The 19,801-nt window shown below is 43.3% G+C and overlaps 1 protein-coding gene across 1 annotated transcript in view; it reads right to left on the minus strand.

Annotated features, from left to right (window-relative positions):
* Positions 1-19,801, minus strand: part of LOC120059781 (CD109 antigen-like) — a 154,786-nt gene that overhangs the window by 115,301 nt on the left and 19,684 nt on the right. Inside the window, exons 18-22 of the mRNA XM_039008830.1 lie at positions 19,206-19,377; positions 18,694-18,884; positions 18,376-18,531; positions 12,611-12,753; positions 12,329-12,434 (exon numbers count right to left, since the gene is read on the minus strand). Coding sequence (XP_038864758.1) covers positions 12,329-12,434; positions 12,611-12,753; positions 18,376-18,531; positions 18,694-18,884; positions 19,206-19,377 — 768 coding nt within the window. The remainder of the gene's footprint in view (positions 1-12,328; positions 12,435-12,610; positions 12,754-18,375; positions 18,532-18,693; positions 18,885-19,205; positions 19,378-19,801) is intronic.

Here is a 19,801-nt window from a genome sequence, read left to right on the forward strand (position 1 = left end):
TTGCTGAGTTTGGCCGGGCGGCCAGCTCTAGGAAGAGTCTTGGTGGTTCCAAACTTCTTCCATTTAAGAATGATGGAGGCCACTGTGTTTTTGGGGACCTTCAATGCTGCAGACATTTTTTGGTACCCTTCCGCAGATCTGTGCCACGACAATGTTGCCTCAGAGCTCTAAGGACAATTCCTTCGACCTCATGGCTTGGTTTTTTCTCTGACATGCACTGTCAACTGTGGGACCTTATATAGACAGGTGTGTGCCTTTCCAAATCATGTCCAATCTATTGAATTTACAACAGGTGGACTCCAATCAAGTTGTAGAAACATCTCAAGGATGATCAATTGAAACAGGATGTACCTGAGCTCAATTTCGAGTCTCATAGCAAAGGGTCTGAATATTTACGTAAATAAGATATTTCTGTTTTTTATTTTTAATAACATTTCTAAAAAAGAAATCGCTTTGTTATTATGAGGCATTGCTGGTTCCACCATTGGGGTGCCAGGACAGAGAAGAGCTTGGCTGAGCGGAAGCTGCTCTCCCGTAGTGGTGGGAGTGCCAAGAAACCAGAGGTGGCAGAATGGTGTGCTTGGGTTGGGGTGTAGGGTTTGAACATAGCCTCAAGGTAGGGAGGGGCAGTTCCCCTTGCTGTTCTGTAGGTATGCACCATGGTCTTGTAGTGAATGCGAGCTTCGACTGGAAGCCAGCGGAGTGTGGGGAGGAGCGGGGTGACATGGGAGAACTTAGGAAGGTTGAACACCAGGTGGGCTGTATGAATGAGATAGCAACACAGCCTCACATATTGGTCTCCCTAGAACAATCTTACATATCCTTCTGTTTAGCTCAGGACTAATGTCTTAGTCATTAATTCATAAAAAGTAATAAAATAGAACAGCTAGGATAAATTGCCAAATGGCATAAATATGAAAGTGGAAATGGGACGTCTCGAGGGGAAGTCCTCAAAAAACAACATATCTGAGATGATAGATGGATACTTAGATCCAGGGGTTGAAACCAAAATAATTTTCCAATCGTTTTGTTCTGAACAGAACCACAATTTTTTCCTGTTCCACTGTTCCAACCAGCATACATTTCTGAACCGGTTCGAACCAGAAAAAAGTACCGGTTTATATCGTTCCTTTTTTAACCTGTGAAATTGACCTTTTTTAAATTTACCTCATTAAATTACGCCACCAATCAGTGCAGATAGAGCAGATGTCTATGGACTAGGGAAGCTGGTTGTTTACATGCTTGATGGATAGACAAGTCTAGGGTGCGAGATGCAACACATTTTGCGAGGTGGGGAGAGAGCGAGGTAGAGGGGTGAACATGGAGGAGGCTTGACTCTCTGGGCATCATGATATAACGTGCATTATGTGTTTAGGATATTAGTAGTAGGCCTATCATTAATTCACTGAATTACTACTGAGGAGCGGCTAATATGGAGGAACTTTGAATGTCCGAGAGTTGGCTCAACGCTGAGACTAGCGCAACGCCCAGGACCAGAGCTAGCTAACAAGCGTGTTGCTTTGGTATAGCCCTCAGGTAGCCGGCTTCTGGTCTCAGGAATGGCTGAAAAAGCATAATTCATTTAAAATGTACCCATTGTTGGGAGATCTGGAGAGACCTGGTCAGTCAATCACTAATATATTAATACTCTTAACAAAAGTAATTATATTCAACTCGCAATCGATGGATTCTATTCTATTAGATATGTTTAATTAACATACAATTGGAAACTAACAGTATAGTTGAAAGATATATCGCACGTAGAAATCTGAAGGGGTGGCCAGCAGAGATAGGAGGGATGGGATGAGGGAAACCAAGGCGGTAATGTGGTACTGGAATTGAGTGTAGTTGCTGAGTGAGGGGTAAAATGACAGTAAAAAATAAAAAATAATTTAAAAATGACACTAAAAAGTCTTGGATGGTTGAGGGGCGGTTTTCGGGGGGTCTTGGATGGTTGAGGGGTGCTTTTCGGATGGTTGAGGGGTGGTTTTCGGGGCGTCTTGGATGATTGAGGGGCGGTTTTCGGGGGTCTTGGATGGTTGAGGGGTGGTTTTCGGGGGTCTTGGATGGTTGAGGGGCGGTTTTCGGGTGGTCTTGGATGGCCATTGTCGTGTCGTCGGCAAACTTAATGGTGGTGTTGGAATCATGTGTGGCCATGCAGTCGTGGTTGAACAGGGAGGGCACTGAGCATGCACCCCTCAGGGGCCTCCGTGTTAAGGGTGAGCCATGACCAGCCTTTCAAAGCATTTCATGACTACAGATGTGAGTGCTGTGGGGCGGTAGTCATTTAGACAGGTTACCTTGGCATTCTTGGGCACAGGGACTATGGTGGTTTTCTTGAAACATGTACAGTAGGTATTCCAGACTGGGTCTGAGTGACAGAGAGTGCTTTACATAGCCATAGGCGCTTTGAATGGTGTTTTTGTGGGACTGAAGGTAAAATTACATTTTTACCGGTTCCCATGCTTTTAAAATAATGGTTCTCTTCCGGAAATCTAGTTATCACTTTCGTTCCCGGTTCTGTTACCGTTCCTCAAATGTTTGTTATTTTCCGGTTTTGGTTCTGTTCCCTGAACCGGTTCCAACCCCTGCTTTGAACTGGATACTATTTACTCTTTTAGGCCAAATGGCTGTCTTCATTCAGAAAGTGATGTTAAAAGTTGATACATTCAAAGATTCAAAGGCATCTTCTGTATCAAAAATACATGATATTTCCCCCCTTGATGAAAGAAGTCAAGTTACACTATACACTATGACCCACACTCTCTTGGCTTGGCAACCCGGGATTTTATCAGCTCTCTAACACACTTATGGGGAGGTGTTAGTATATCCAGAGTGTGAATATCCTCTGTCACTCAGACTGGGCTTGGTACTCTTGGATCAGAAGTGGCCCGCAGCCCGGTAGCTGGAAAAAGCATCCTACAGAAGTCTTGAAACTGTGACAGGAAATATTTAGACAACACATTAGCACTGTCAGTCTCCGAGAATGGCAATGGACCCAGAGGAATATGCGTAGAATGGGGACGTGGGGTGAAGGAGGAAGGGCTCCCTCCCTGCTACTGTTCACATATAGATTTCATGTGTGTTTAACCCTGGGAAGTCAGACCCATGTTGCTTTTCCTTCCACCACAGAACTATCAAAGCAGCTGATCACACCAGCCCTTACCCAGACACGTCAAACACCAATATTTGGAAGGACCCCAATCAAGCCTATAGGAGCCTCCACATTTTTCATGGTTTAGGCTACCTCCCTACTCTATTATATCATGCCAATCACTCAGAGACAGTGATGGTGTAACACACAGTCTTCACCTGTTTCTGATTAGCCTAGGAAAGGAAATCGGTGGCGGCTGTCTGAGTCTGTGCCACAAAAACTGAACAGTGTAAAAATGAGTGGAGAGCAGTATGGAGACAGAAGTCACTTTGTGTTTAGAACAGCACACACATACACAAGTATTTTCCAATTCAAGTTACATTGTCCTCCAAGATTGGCTCAATATCTCCTTAACTCATGCATCTTGGTTGGACTGTGAGGTTAAAGACAGTACAGTATGGAGATGGGCAGAAATCCATCCCTGATTACGCTTGTAGGCGATGTTATGGCAATGTTGGCTAGCTAAGATCATGCACATAAACACCTCATCAGGTCTAACAGTCATCTCACGCTGAACTGTGCAGACCCTCATATCAAAAGGACTCCTTCGATATAAAGTTATTTTTGATGAAAATGAAAACGTATCAGTTTGTCACTTTCGCAGCGGTTGGAGTAATAACATGTTCAACTACTTAAGATATTGGCTCAAATCTAGGCTGTGCATTTAGATTGAGAAAATTAACAACTAAGGATGAATTTTTCACTTCTTTCATTGACTTCTCAAACCCCGGCCTGGTCTGCTTGGTCTGTTTCGCAAGCTTTTCCGGAAGTCTCACAATGTTGCACCTCTGGGTTTGAAACTCTGTTGCGAGATACTGTACCGAGTCTAGTGACACTATAGAGTTGCTTTTCCTGGGCAGAAGCAGCAGCCAACTAGAGTAAAGTTGAGGCTACGATCCCCTGCTGTGAGTCACTAATTCAAACACATCCAATCAAGTTTAACACAGCCTCGGTTCACCAGGTTTCACAGAGCCACGCCAAAGCATCAGGCCAGATTAATCACACAGAGGCAGCTGATGAGGGGGTGATTCAAAAGGTCCCGTCATGTGTCAGGCAGAATGACAGAGACTTCAGTTCACAACGTCTCAGCCTCTCATGCTTTCCCCTTTCACCACACTGAGAACATCTGCATTTTGTTGGTTTAAAAGCCAATGGGACCTATTTAAAATAGTTGACTCCGTCTCTTTCTGCATGGCCAGGCCTCTGAGTGGAAGGGTCATTACGACTTTTTGACTGGGAGAATAACACTGAATTGTGAAAGAGGACTCTTTGTTTGAGTTTCATGGTCTTTGAATGGCAACCTTGTGATCCAGACATGCACAGACACACACACCCTCATCATTCTCAGTGCTTCCTGACAACACCCTGTGCTAACAGCTTTTTCCAGACTCTTCATGTACGTCTCACCTCTACCTGGAAGAATTATGGTGTTGTGGTGAGATTAGGGCGGTTTCATGTGTCTGGAATGACTAAAGCAAATAGCTGATGTTTCTTAGTCCATACAGGCTCTCTCTAATCCCCTGTGGGTCTCTTTGTGTCTGGGTTGGCTCAGCCCCCACCAGCAGAGCAGAGCTGTCTGTATGGTGCTGTGGAAGGTCCCTGAGGAGATAGCACAAAGCAGCTCACAGGGTTGTGTAAATACAATTTGTCTAGGATGAAAGCTCAAATGAGTTTCCATGACTCTCCCGGATGACTGGAGTGTGGCCTCCCAAACTCACGCATCATTATGGTGGACATCACATTCATTACAGAGGCCAGTTAAAGCCCATCACTAGGGTGTTTCCTGTGTTCCCCATCCCTCTTCTTGTTATTGAGAAGACCCCTGTTGTCTTTCATGTAGTTTACCGTACTAGCTTACCAACCATGTGATTTTTGTTTGATTTGCCTTTTGTTATTGCCTTCCATTTAACCATTTCACCTCTGATGCCAGAACAAAACATTATGCCTATGTTTGTATGAAATACCAGGTATAGAACTCCAGTTTGAACAGCAGAAGTGTAATAGGCCTACAACTTCACATGCAAAATCATATGCAGAATGAATTCAACAATCTAACTCATCCCCATGCAGTCACTGACGTTTATTTGTAATAAAGTTAAAACTGTTGGTCTTTCTTTGCGTCAGATCTCTCTTCAACAGCAGCAGTACATGTTGCTCACCAGGCTTCCTGTTAGGGAGTGGGGATCATAAGTTAGTGTATTTCCTTAGTTCATTTCATGTTCTTCCCCATGGCGACAGTATTTTAGCAAACCATAATCTCCAAGCACTTGGACATTATTGAATATGAATAAATGTCAACAGTCTCAATGGTTGTGATTTGAACATCATGGTCATGATGTTGTCTAGAAACTTAGAAACCAACATTGGCAGTTAGGGACAGATGTCTGCACCATCAGCCAAATTCAGAGATTCCTTCTGTCATACATTGCAAGTTTCAACAGCTGATTATTGAAAATAATTGCATTTTCTCTAACCATAAGTCTACAAATCATTCAGTTTCATCCTGAGAATAAATGCAATAACAGTGTTGCATCTGCATTACCAATAAAGTCATCACAAAACAAAAGCACATAACAACAGGGACTTACTATCATCCTGCTCCATGTGAAAAGTGACATCCTACTGCAAGACAATGACGCACCCCGATACCCAGCTTTTCTTTGGTGCATAAAGGTGTTATAATTTCTCAGCTGTTTTAAAAGACACATAACCACATACTGAGTGGTCTGTCGTTTGTCCAGACTCCTTGCCTTCTTTCAGACAGTTGGATAACTTGTGGGGAGAGGATCGAGAGAGAACCACTCCCTCAGGCTACATTCTAGTCAAAATAACAAAGCTACATTACCTCAGACACTCTGACCCTGCCAGCGAAGATTCATGGTACCATTCATCTCTAGCCCTAAGTCCTCCATAAGACCATGGTAACACCTCATAGAGACCAATACTTTATCACCTGTGTGACATAACAGATGCCATAGACCTGACGTCAGGATCAAGGTATGACCATGGCTGGCTAGTTGGTTGTCTTTAGCTAACCAGTGTTGGTATGTGTCAATGGTCAGTCATGACTCATTTGTCATGACCAGATTGTCAAAGCACTAAGATGGTTACTTGTAAACATGTCATTAGACAACATACCTTAGATTTGCATCTCCCTTTTCCAACCAATGAAAATCCCCAAAGGAAACTAACTCCCTCTAAGGCTAAGTTTACAATGACACTCCACCACTGGGTTTATGATGAGTACTCACACCTACATATGTGAGCACACAGTTATCATAATAATCACCAGTGGTGGGCCGTCAGGGCCTGCAAGGCCTTCTCTGCTGGCCTAAACATCATCAGAATATAATTTTTTTTTTAAATATATTTTCCCACAAATATGTATTAAATTATTCCCCAGAGTAAGAGTTATACTCTTCATTTCATAGCTTTCCTCTTGGTTGCACTGCTTCCAGCCCCAGGTTGAGATTTTGAGGGCTGGTCTTTATGTTAGATCTTTTATCCAATCATATTCAGCCATCATGTGTTGCCAGGGGTCTAAAATCTGCCCTCAGGCCTTCAGAATCAACAGTGCGGGCGCTTGTAGCTTATAGTGAATGGAAATGAAAATTTAGTGTCAACCAATCAGCTTTAGAGTTGGCTATTGTACGCCTTCTGGCTGGCTCCAGTGTTACACAGGAGCCAGCTAGCAGGCGTAGTGCGTGTACGTCTTTTGATTGGATTACCAATATTGAGAGGCAGGTCCTATGGAGATCTAGGAAACTGAATTTGATAAACGAATTAATTCGCGTACTACTAAGCTGTTTTTTCAACCCACAATGGCGGAAGGAGGAGAAGATATCGATTTGGTCGAGGATATAATTATAACGCCATTCTCAAGACGAACTTTTCAAGAAAAGTTAGACATTGTAAGGAGAGGTCGCCCGACGCCACAAAGCCTGTCACAGGCGGGAAAGTGCTTCGTTCGCTCGCCACTTTCAAAGTTTCAACTACGAGCGCTGTCAATGGCTCACAGGCTCCTTGGCTCCGAGAAGCACTGCAAACTGTACTGCTGGGAATGCCTATTATTTGCAAGTGATCGATTTGGTGTTTGGAGCCACACTGGCTTTGCAAACTTGAGTTGTCTAACCAAGGCAGCAACGAGACACCAAAGTACGTCTGGGCACTAACAAGCAATGGTGCTTTTGAAAACTTTTGGGGACACCGGAGTGGATCTACAGCTCAAAGAACAAACGCGCAGGGCAACGGAGCTGCACAATGAAAAGGTGAAGGGAAATATTGAAAAGACTCATTGATTGTGTCATGTTTTTGGGTAAACACTGTTTACCCAAAAATGTCAATTTGTCAATTTCAAGGTGACGCAACGCCTGGTTATACTGCGTTTCTGTCTAAATGTATAGTTTCTAGAGCCATGGCATCATAATGAGGTGGATTAATTCGGGTGGGACTGTGTAGTACCTCACTGAAGGCCCAGGCCCCAGGCCCACGGCACGCCACTGATAATCACAGATATGTATATATGGCAAAACAATGTCCTAGTGTGTGAGATTGTGTCTGTTTCCTGTTTCCTGTTTCTTGGGATTACAGCACAACCATTGCAACTGAGAGCAGGACAATAACAAGCCTGCCATATACTGGCAAACAAAAGGTACTTCAGCCTGTCACATACAGAAAGTATTCATACCTCTTGACTTATTCCACATTTTGTTGTGTTACAGCCTGAATTCAAATGGGATTAAATTGCTTTTTTTTATGACCTATCTACACATATTACCCCATAAAGACAAAATGAAAACATATTTTTAGAAATGTTTGCTAATTTATTGAAATTTCAATTAAGAAATATCTAATTTACGTAAATATTCACACCCCTGAGTCACTACATGTTAGAATCACCTTTGGCAGCAATTAAAGCTGTGTGTCCTTCTTGATAAACAAGGAGGTATTGTTTCAGAACACATTTTCCTATAGATGGAAAGTGTATGTTTGACAGACCTTGATATGGTTGCTAGACTATAACAATAATGATACACTATATATACACAAACGTATGTGGAATTAGTGAATTTGGCTATTTCAGCCACACCCGTTCCTGACAGGTGTATACCATCGAGCATACGCCATGCAATCTCCATAGACAAACATTGGCAGTAGAATGGTCTTACTAAAGAGCTCAGTGACTTTCAACGTGGCACCGTCATAGTGTAACGGATGTGAAATGGCTAGCTAGTTAGCGGGTACGCGCTACTAGCGTTTCAATCAGTTACGTCACTTGCTCTGAAACCTAGAAGTAGTGTTGCACCTTGCTCTGCAAGGGCCGCGGCCTTTGTGGAGCGATGGGTAACGATGCTTCGTGGGTGTCAGTTGTTGATGTGTGCAGAGGGTCCCTGGTTCGCGCCCGTGTCGGGGCGAGGGGACGTACTAAAGTTATACTGTTACAATAGGATGCCACCTTTCCAACAAGGCAGTTTGTCAAATTTCTGCCCTGTAGAGCTGCCCTGGTCAACTGTAAGTTCTGTTATTGAGAAGTGGAAACATTTAGGAGCAACAACGACTTAGAAGTGAAGTGGTAGGCCACATAAGCTCACAGAGTGCTAAAGCGCGTAAAATCGTCTGTCCTTGGTTGCAACACTCACTACAGAGTTCCAAACTGCCTCTGGAAGAAAAGTCAGCACAAGAACAGTTCACCGGGAAGTTAATGAAATGGTTTTCCATGGCCGTCCAGCTACACACAAGCGTAAGATCAACATGTGCAATGCCAAGCGTTGGCTGGAGAGGTGTAATGCTCACCACCATTGGACTCTGGAGCAGTGGAAACACGTTCTCTGGAGTGATGAATCACACTTCACCATCTGGCAGTCCAACGGACGAATTTGGGTTTGGCGGATGCCAGGAGAAAACTACCCCAATGCAAAGTGCCAACTGTAAAGTTTGGTGGAGGAGGAATAATGGTCTGGGGCTGTTTTTCATGGTTCGGGCTTGGTCCCTTAGTTCCAGTGAAGGGAAATCTTAACACTACAGTATGCAATGACATTCTTCATGATTCTGTGCTTCCAACTTTGTGGCAACAGTTTGGGGAAGGCCCTTTCCTGTTTCAGCGTGACAATGCTGCACAAAGCGAGGTCCATACAGAAATGGTTTGACGAGATCGGCGTGGAACATCTTAACTGGCCTGCACAGAGCCCTGACCTCAACTCCATCGAACAGCTTTGGGAAGAATTGGAATGGCGAATGCGAGCCAGGCCTAATCACCGAACATCAGTGTCCGATCTCACTAATACTTGTGGCTGAATGGAAGCAAGTCCTCACAGCAATGTTGCAACATCTAGTGGTTTATTAGATGTGGTGGCTGTTATAGCAGCAAAGGGGGACCAACTCCATATTAATGCCCGTGATTTTGGAATGAGATGTTCGACAAGCAGGTGTCCACATAGTTTTGGTCATGCAGTGTAATTGGTGTTGCATAAAAAAACTCCACCATTATTGTGTACACAGCGACCTGGCATGTTTATATTGAGGAATGAGGAATTAGTGTGTGTATTTCCTTTAAATGTGCTTAGAATGTGTGTGTGTGTGTGTGTTCCCATCCCCGCTGCCTAGTTTATATTCCCATGGGCACAGCGTGCCGTCACAGCTGACTGAGAAACATGTGTATTTAAGAGGGTGTCTTTGATTATTATGTGTTCGCAACTCACCACAACCCAGGAGGAGCAAGGCGTGTCTGTGAATCCGTCTTTCCTGTGTGCACTAACAACCTCATCCTCTGGTGAGGACACCTGTTTTTAATAGATGCTGTATGATATGGAGCCGTTCTGTGTCACTGCTCTGGGAGTTATAGGGGGTCACACAGCCAACAGGCTAGAGAGATTGATGAGTTGCATGACCTGTAGATTTAAATAGTTTTGTATGGTTACAAATGGACAGAAATTGTATGGACAAAGGTATTGTCAGTTAGTCACTCTCAGAGGAAGTCACTGGGAATGATAATGGCTGAGAATTGTCATATTCTAACAGGAAGGTATTGGTGCGAAGACGTAGAACAGACCGTGGAACAGTCCTGCTGCAGCAGCTGCCCACGCTACGCCCTGTTCTGTCTAGTCTGCGGTCTGTCCGTCCATCTGTCTGTCTGTGAATAGAAACAGCTGAGGAAGTCTAGTTGGCCAGGACACTAATTATCCCCATTCAGCTGGCTGTAGATAAAGCAGGGAAGGTTTATGATGATTGTGTAACAGTCATTCTGACAGAGTGGTATTGTCCAGTACAGTTGAAGCAAGGTATTACCAGAGAGAAAGCCAGAGAGCAGGAACTTGTCACACCCATGCTTTGAGCTACAACACACTAAAGATGTGACGAGAGATATCCCAATGGCAGATACTAGAGACATTACACATGTGAGATTAGACATTCATCACCTGAAACAGAGTTTCACTTCTAAGTCCTTTCATCATCGTGGTAGACTTTACAGTTGACTGACCCTAGCCATAGAAACCATGGTTTCTCTCTTTAACTCGTTACCAGGCTCGAATTGCTGGAGCCTAGAGAGAGAGCCGGCTGGTGGACGACATTACATCTCTCCTAAAGTGGCAAGACTCACACAAACTCACAGAAGAGTCCAGTGCACGCAACGGCCAGATGCTTCCAAAAGTGCCATACATCACTGTAAGCTAAAACAGATTGATCCCACAAGTGATGCATTTGCATGGAGTCAAGTTGAGTGCTGCCAGAATAAATCTTAATTCACTATTTTACTGCTTCATCTTAACATGTCTGTCTTAATCTTCCAAAGGGTCAGAGACATGTGGAGGATAAGAACCTAATCCTCTTTATTTCTTCTGTTGCCAAATATCCAGAATCTAGGCTACATCATGAGTCATTTAGTCTGCCAAGTAACTCATAATAGTGGATGGAAAACTATGTCCTGCAAACTATATCTTCATTATTCACCTCAATTTATTTGACTTTGTTAACATTTTTGTATTAAAGTGTACAAATTAATGAGGTTACTAAAAAACACAGATTTATGATAAATATAAAAAGTACATTCCACATTAAATCCAGCGCATCAAATAGCTAATAAAACAGTCTGATTTGACCAATTTACTGATTCGGGCTAAGTAAATCAAATCTATTCATAGAATAATAATTAGGTATTTCTACAGGTAGTTTTTGCCTTCTGACAACGGCTTTTAAAATAAGCGGTTTATATTATTATAATCTCAGTTAACATAGAACTAAAGTCTTGTGTAATTGGGCAGCTGCTGGATGAAGTTCTGGGTCCAAAAGTGATGAAGAAATGCTAGAACCAGGAGCTCCACCCTCTCTCTTTACAAGTTACGAGCCGAATGTCCCCTCCCATTCACAATTCCAAAGACGCTAACACCTGCCAAATCGTGATTTGTCCAAATAACTAGTGACGAAAAAAACTCAGCGAGCAGCAGTAGTTCTGATGTTATCTCACGCATCCCATAGATTCTATGGTGCCAGTTATGTTTACGTAGATCTGTCCACGAGACATTGATATTGTTATAACAGTAAAGCTTTAATTGCAACCAGTACACATCCCAACCAGTAGATGGCAGTGTTCTTTGTGTGGGTGGTGGAGGAGCTCGAGATAATTAGTTCTTGCCTGCAGAGACCGCAGTCTCTCCCACAGAAGGCACAGGAGCCCATGTCCTGCATCACGTCGGAGTTGTAGGACCTCACTGCTTTACGCCCTTTAAGATATGGCAGAGGGAAATATTGTATTGATAAATATTGCATTGATAACAAGAGAGACAGTCTACGCATGAGTGATTGTCTGCTGTGATAGTGAAAGGTACTTACTTGGTTCATAGTAGTCGTACACCTGAACCACAGCATCTTGCACATGTGACACTTTGAAGTTTCTTATCATTGGGATTCTGATGCACACCTGTGTTGTGGTCAACTGCAAATAAAAGTCATGAATTAGCTACACAATCAATAGATTAATAGCTACACACAATCTACACAATCAATAGGTGACACAAATGAAACTTCCAACATACAGCAAATACAATGTGTGTTTTTCCAATTCCACCTCTGAAACAGCAATGCTATTGTATTTAAACATGAGACGTACAATAGGTAAAGTCAACTTACTGAATCTAAATAGAGGCTAACTTTCCCAGGAGAAGCCTCAACTTTTCTGACCAGGTCGCCCGTGGCAACAGCCTGTGGCGCAAGGGTGAAGCCACTCAGCACACCCACATCTACCAGCACCATACCTGTCTGAGCTATCTTCTGGCTCTCCAGCAGCCTAACACAGAACAAATACATGATTAAATGAGCATATTTCTGTCTGCTCACAGACATTTATAAACACATAAAACTGTCTAGATAAATTTAAAATAGTGGCTCAAAATACGAACACGTCTTGATGCCTGCAACAGACAAAGAATGGTTGAAAACATCTCCATAGAGATGGACACTTACCTGGTGCATATGGATAACATGATGTGGTCCAGGTCATCCTCATCATCTAACACTTCAACGTCCAGAGAGAAACTTTCATGGTCTGTGTCATCTTGGCTCCTCTCAGACAGCACTCTGTCCTCTATGTTGTAGAACACATTCATCTGAATGACAGGAGGGGTGATAAAAGTCGGTGTATATCTGAGTTACATTGTAATTACTATAGTTATATATTTTAAGCATAGTACTGTTTAACTTGTTATGAGCAACTACAGTACCACAATAAAAAAAAGAGCTTGTCAGAGACAGAACAAGGAAATACATTTAGAGGGGGTCTGTAACAAGATGTTTTGGGGGGGTCTGTAACAAGATGTTGAGAGGGGGGGTATGTAACATGATGTTTAGGGGCGTCTATAACAAGATGTTTAGGGGGTCTGTAACAAGATGTTTAGAGGGGGTCTGTAACAAGATGTTTAGAGGGGGTCTATAACAAGATGTTTAGAGGGGGTCTATAACAAGATGTTTAGGTGGGGTCTATAACAAGATGTTTAGGGGGGTCTATAACAAGATGTTTAGGGGGAACTATAACAAAATGTTTGGAGGGGGTCTATAACAAGATGTTTAGGGGGAACTATAACAAGATGTTTAGAGGGGGTCTATAACAAGATGTTTGGAGGGGGTCTGTAACAAGATGTTTAGAGGGGGTCTGTAACAAGATGTTTAGAGGCGGTCTATAACAAGATGTTTAGAGGGGGTCTATAAGATGTTTGGAGGGGGTCTGTAACAAGATGTTTAGGGGGTCTATAACAAGATGTTTGGAGGGGGTCTATAACAAGATGTTTAGGGGGTCTATAACAAGATGTTTATAAAGGGTCTGTAACAAGATGTTTGTAGGGGGTCTGTAACAAGATGTTTAGGGGGGGTCTATAACAAGATGTTTAGGGGGAACTATAACAAGATGTTTAGGGGGTCTATAACAAGATGTTTAGAGGGGGTCTATAACAAGATGTTTAGGGGGAACTATAACAAGATGTTTAGGGGGGGTCTATAACAAGATGTTTGGAGGGGGTCTATAACAAGATGTTTAGGGGGTCTATAACAAGATGTTTGGAGGGGGTCTATAATAAGATGTTTGGAGGGGATCTGTAACAAGATGTTTAGGGGGGTCTATAACAAGATGTTTGGAGGGGGTCTATAACAAGATGTTTAGGGGGGGTCTATAACAAGATGTTTGGAGGGGGTCTGTAACAAGATGTTTAGGGGGTCTGTAACAAGATGTTTAGGGGGTCTATAACAAGATGTTTAGGGGAGGTCTATAACAAGATGTTTGGAGGGGGTCTGTAACAAGATGTTTGGAGGGGGTCTGTAACAAGATGTTTGGAGGGGGTCTGTAACAAGATGTTTGGAGGGGGTCTGTAACAAGATGTTTGGAGGGGGTCTGTAACAAGATGTTTGGGGGGTCTGTAACAAGATGTTTGGGGGGTCTGTAACAAGATGTTTGGAGGGGGTCAATAACAAGATGTTTAGGGGGGTCTATAACAAGATGTTTGGAGGGGGTCTATAACAAGATGTTTAGAGTGGGTCTGTAACAAGATGTTTAGAGTGGGTCTGTAACAAGATGTTTGGAGGGGGTCTATAACAAGATGTTTGGAGGGGGTCTATAACAAGATGTTTAGGTGGGGTCCGTAACAAGATGTTTGGAGGGGGTCCGTAACAAGATGTTTGGAGGGGGTCCGTAACAAGATGTTTGGAGGGGGTCCGTAACAAGATGTTTGGAGGGGGTCCGTAACAAGATGTTTAGGGGGGGTCTATAACAAGATGTTTGGGGGGGGTCTATAACAAGATGTTTGGAGGGGGTCTATAACAAGATGTTTGCAGGGGTTCTATAACAAGATGTTTGGGGGCGTCTATAACAAGATGTTTGGGGCGTCTATAACAAGATGTTTAGGGGCGTCTATAACAAGATGTTTGGGGCGTCTATAACAAGATGTTTAGGGGCGTCTAACAAGATGTTTAGGGGCGTCTATAACAAGATGTTTGGGGCGTCTATAACAAGATGTTTAGGGGCGTCTATAACAAGATGTTTAGGGGCGTCTATAACAAGATGTTTAGGGGCGTCTATAACAAGATGTTTAGGGGCGTCTATAACAAGATGTTTAGGGGCGTCTATAACAAGATGTTTAGGGGCGTCTATAACAAGATGTTTAGGGGCGTCTATAACAAGATGTTTAGAGTGGGTCTATAACAAGATGTTTAGGTGGGGTCTATAACAAGATGTTTAGGGGGGTCTATAACAAGATGTTTAGGGGGAACTATAACAAGATGTTTAGAGGGGGTCTATAACAAGATGTTTAGGGGCGTCTATAACAAGATGTTTAGGGGCGTCTATAACAAGATGTTTAGGGGCGTCTATAACAAGATGTTTAGGGGCGTCTATAACAAGATGTTTAGGGGCGTCTATAACAAGATGTTTAGGGGCGTCTATAACAAGATGTTTAGGGGCGTCTATAACAAGATGTTTAGGGGCGTCTATAACAAGATGTTTAGGGGCGTCTATAACAAGATGTTTAGGGGCGTCTATAACAAGATGTTTAGAGTGGGTCTATAACAAGATGTTTAGGGGGGGTCTATAACAAGATGTTTAGGGGCGTCTATAACAAGATGTTTAGAGTGGGTCTATAACAAGATGTTTAGGGGGGTCTATAACAAGATGTTTAGGGGCGTCTATAACAAGATGTTTAGAGGGGGTCTATAACAAGATGTTTAGGGGCGTCTATAACAAGATGTTTAGGGGCGTCTATAACAAGATGTTTAGGGGCGTCTATAACAAGATGTTTAGGGGGAACTATAACAAGATGTTTAGGGGCGTCTATAACAAGATGTTTAGAGTGGGTCTATAACAAGATGTTTAGGGGCGTCTATAACAAGATGTTTAGGGGCGTCTATAACAAGATGTTTAGGGGCGTCTATAACAAGATGTTTAGAGGGGGTCTATAACAAGATGTTTAGGGGCGTCTATAACAAGATGTTTAGGGGCGTCTATAACAAGATGTTTAGAGTGGGTCTATAACAAGATGTTTAGGGGCGTCTATAACAAGATGTTTAGAGTGGGTCTATAACAAGATGTTTAGGGGCGTCTATAACAAGATGTTTAGAGGGGGTCTGTAACAAGATGTTTAGGGGGTCTATAACAAGATGTTTAGAGGGGGTCTGTAACAAGATGTTTAGGGGCGTCTATAACAAGATGTTTAGGGGGGGTCTATAACAAGATGTTTGGAGGGGGTCTATAACAAGATGTTTGCAGGGGTTCTATAACAAGATGTTTGGGGGCGTCTATAACAAGATGTTTGGGGCGTCTATAACAAGATGTTTAGGGGCGTCTATAACAAGATGTTTAGGGGCGTCTATAACAAGATGTTTGGGGCGTCTATAACAAGATGTTTAGGGGCGTCTATAACAAGATGTTTAGGGGCGTCTATAACAAGATGTTTGGGGCGTCTATAACAAGATGTTTAGGGGCGTCTATAACAAGATGTTTAGGGGCGTCTATAACAAGATGTTTAGGGGCGTCTATAACAAGATGTTTAGGGGCGTCTATAACAAGATGTTTAGGGGCGTCTATAACAAGATGTTTAGGGGCGTCTATAACAAGATGTTTAGGGGCGTCTATAACAAGATGTTTAGAGTGGGTCTATAACAAGATGTTTAGGTGGGGTCTATAACAAGATGTTTAGGGGGGTCTATAACAAGATGTTTAGGGGGAACTATAACAAGATGTTTAGAGGGTGTCTATAACAAGATGTTTAGGGGCGTCTATAACAAGATGTTTAGGGGCGTCTATAACAAGATGTTTAGGGGCGTCTATAACAAGATGTTTAGGGGCGTCTATAACAAGATGTTTAGGGGCGTCTATAACAAGATGTTTAGGGGCGTCTATAACAAGATGTTTAGGGGCGTCTATAACAAGATGTTTAGGGGCGTCTATAACAAGATGTTTAGGGGCGTCTATAACAAGATGTTTAGGGGCGTCTATAACAAGATGTTTAGAGTGGGTCTATAACAAGATGTTTAGGGGGGGTCTATAACAAGATGTTTAGGGGCGTCTATAACAAGATGTTTAGAGTGGGTCTATAACAAGATGTTTAGGGGGGTCTATAACAAGATGTTTAGGGGCGTCTATAACAAGATGTTTAGAGGGGGTCTATAACAAGATGTTTAGGGGCGTCTATAACAAGATGTTTAGGGGCGTCTATAACAAGATGTTTAGGGGCGTCTATAACAAGATGTTTAGGGGCGTCTATAACAAGATGTTTAGGGGGAACTATAACAAGATGTTTAGGGGCGTCTATAACAAGATGTTTAGAGTGGGTCTATAACAAGATGTTTAGGGGCGTCTATAACAAGATGTTTAGGGGCGTCTATAACAAGATGTTTAGGGGCGTCTATAACAAGATGTTTAGAGGGGGTCTATAACAAGATGTTTAGGGGCGTCTATAACAAGATGTTTAGGGGCGTCTATAACAAGATGTTTAGAGTGGGTCTATAACAAGATGTTTAGAGGGGGTCTGTAACAAGATGTTTAGAGTGGGTCTATAACAAGATGTTTAGGGGCGTCTATAACAAGATGTTTAGAGGGGGTCTGTAACAAGATGTTTAGGGGGTCTATAACAAGATGTTTAGAGGGGGTCTGTAACAAGATGTTTAGGGGCGTCTATAACAAGATGTTTTGGGGCGTCTATAACAAGATGTTTAGAGGGGGTCTGTAACAAGATGTTTGGAGGGGGTCTGTAACAAGATGTTTAGGGGAGATCTAGAACAAGATGTTTAGGGGAGATCTAGAACAAGATGTTTAGAAAGGGTCTGTAACAGAGGACTAAATTAAAGGCAGTTGGAAGCAGGACCTTCCATCATATCCTCTCTGTGATACAATCGGAGCCGATTTAACATGGACCAGACGGTATGTGTTCCAGATGGTAATTGCCGTATTAATAATGTGGTCAATTACCACGTTTTTATGTTGACCCGTCTCAACACAGGGTTCATGCTGCATTGTGGCGGGCAGATCTATGGTTCACAGCTGTTGCCTTCATTCACACTGGACATGGTTCCGAGATTGCATGGAAAGCTAGTGAGGAGACAACCATTGTAATGTATGGCCATTAAATCTGAAGTGTAGGAGTCATTGTAGGCCCCCTCCATTGCCTGTATGAGCATACCTATACATCCCAAACAGGGGAACTAGGACCCCTGGGGTTACTTGGTCTATCCACAGGGGGTACTTGAGAACTCATGAAAACATAGGCCTACTGGGAAAATTCAAAACATACTTCAAATCAAATCAAATTGTATTGGTCACATACACATGGTTAGCAGATGTTAATGTGAGTGTAGCGAAATGCTTGCAGGGGTATACTAGGTAGAGCAAAATTCAGTTGCTGGTACAGTAACCGAAAAAGGTTGGGAACCACTGTTCTGACGTAGTTATGTCATCACATATCATAAACGGCAAGCACAAATAGAAAATGGTGTTCATAGCAATGACTTAGACATCCAGTGAAAAATATGTGGCAATACCTGAAATAAGGCGAATCCTCTTCCCTCCATAAATACATTGATGAGTAAATCTTGTTCAGCATCTACCTTGAAAAATAAAAAATCTCTATTAATACTGTACTGCCTGTAAACTATACATTATGGTGGCTGTTTGCTTGTGTATGCGGTTAGATGATCGTTGAAATATCATATATCTTGAAACAGACAAAGACCACTATGCCCAAATGTTTTACCTCTTTGCTCTGATGTACCAGGTAGTTGGTGGAGTTGATGTTGAAGTGGGACACTGTAGGTGAGACTGAGGTGGACACTTCGACCCCCAGCTCAATGGCATCTGCCCCACTAAAGGCAGCGTAGACAGACAGGGCTTGTAGGGCTACCACTGTGTCCTAAGAGAGGAAAGGGTCAAAGGTGGTATCATTTTGGAAATCCACCCATCAGGGATAAATCTCTCTTATTGAAAAGGTAACTTTAAGACAGAGGGTCATACAGAAACAGTGGCATGAAGATAGACTAGAGGGTCTTCTACAGTATGTGAAGTTAGGGTCTACCTGTGTGCTCCCGTATGCCCCCAGGTGGTTCCTCTGCTGGCTCAGCCACTTCATGAGGGAGATGGCCTCCACCACACTAGCCCGCTTGTACAGCGCCAGCAACACGTAGGCAGCCATCTCTATCTCTGCTGAGCGCGGCTGCCATGAGTCAGACACCTCGGCACTGGACGACCGCCAGGTCTGGACCCCATCTGGAGGGGACAGCAACAGACACCAGGTCAAACAGGGTCTCGCAGGTAGATGAGCTGATGTCATCAATATTTACACATTATGTACATTATCATAAGACCAATGTCGATGGTTGAGACCATACTGTTTCTCAACTGACCATACTGTTCCTCAACTGACCATACTGTTCCTCAACTGACCATACTGCTCCTCAACTGATCACTCAAAAACAATATTGATTGTCAACATTTTGTCATGGGCTGTCACGGGCTAGTATCCATCTTCTCTCTGCGGCACATATTGACAACCTGTAAATAACCATAGCTAATTCAAACGCAAATTACCTCTAATATCAGCTCTGCTCTTGAGCTCATCCAGGGCTGTGCCTGCGGTGAGACTGTTAGCCAGAGACAGAGCGTATGCCGCCAGACACAGGCTGTAGTTACTGGACACCCCGCTAGCCACTTCGCCCTCCAGATAGCTCCTGGTCAGGGACACGTTGCCGGGGAACATGGTCTACACACAGACAAGAATAAAGGATGGCATGAGACAGGGACACATCAAGAGAGACAAGATGGTGGCCCAAGGCCATCATTAAGTTTGCAGACAACACAAAAGTGGTAGGCCTGATCACCGACAATGATGAGACAGCCTATAGGGAGGTGGTCAGAGACCTGGCAGTGTGGTGCCAAGAAAACAACATCTCTCTCAATGTGAGCAAGACAAAGGAGCTGATTGTGGACTATAGGAAAAGGCGGGCCGAACAGGCCCCCATTAACATTGAGAGGACTGAAGTGGAGCGGGTCGAGAGTTTCAAGTTCATTGGTGTCCACATCACCAACAAACTATCATGGTCCAAACACACCAAGACAGTTGTGAAGAGGGAACGACAACAACTCTTCCCCCTCAGGAGACTGAAAAGATTTGGCATGGGTCCCCA

This window comes from Salvelinus namaycush, chromosome 15, assembly GCF_016432855.1.
Source record: "Salvelinus namaycush isolate Seneca chromosome 15, SaNama_1.0, whole genome shotgun sequence".
NCBI classification, from domain to species: domain Eukaryota; kingdom Metazoa; phylum Chordata; class Actinopteri; order Salmoniformes; family Salmonidae; genus Salvelinus; species Salvelinus namaycush.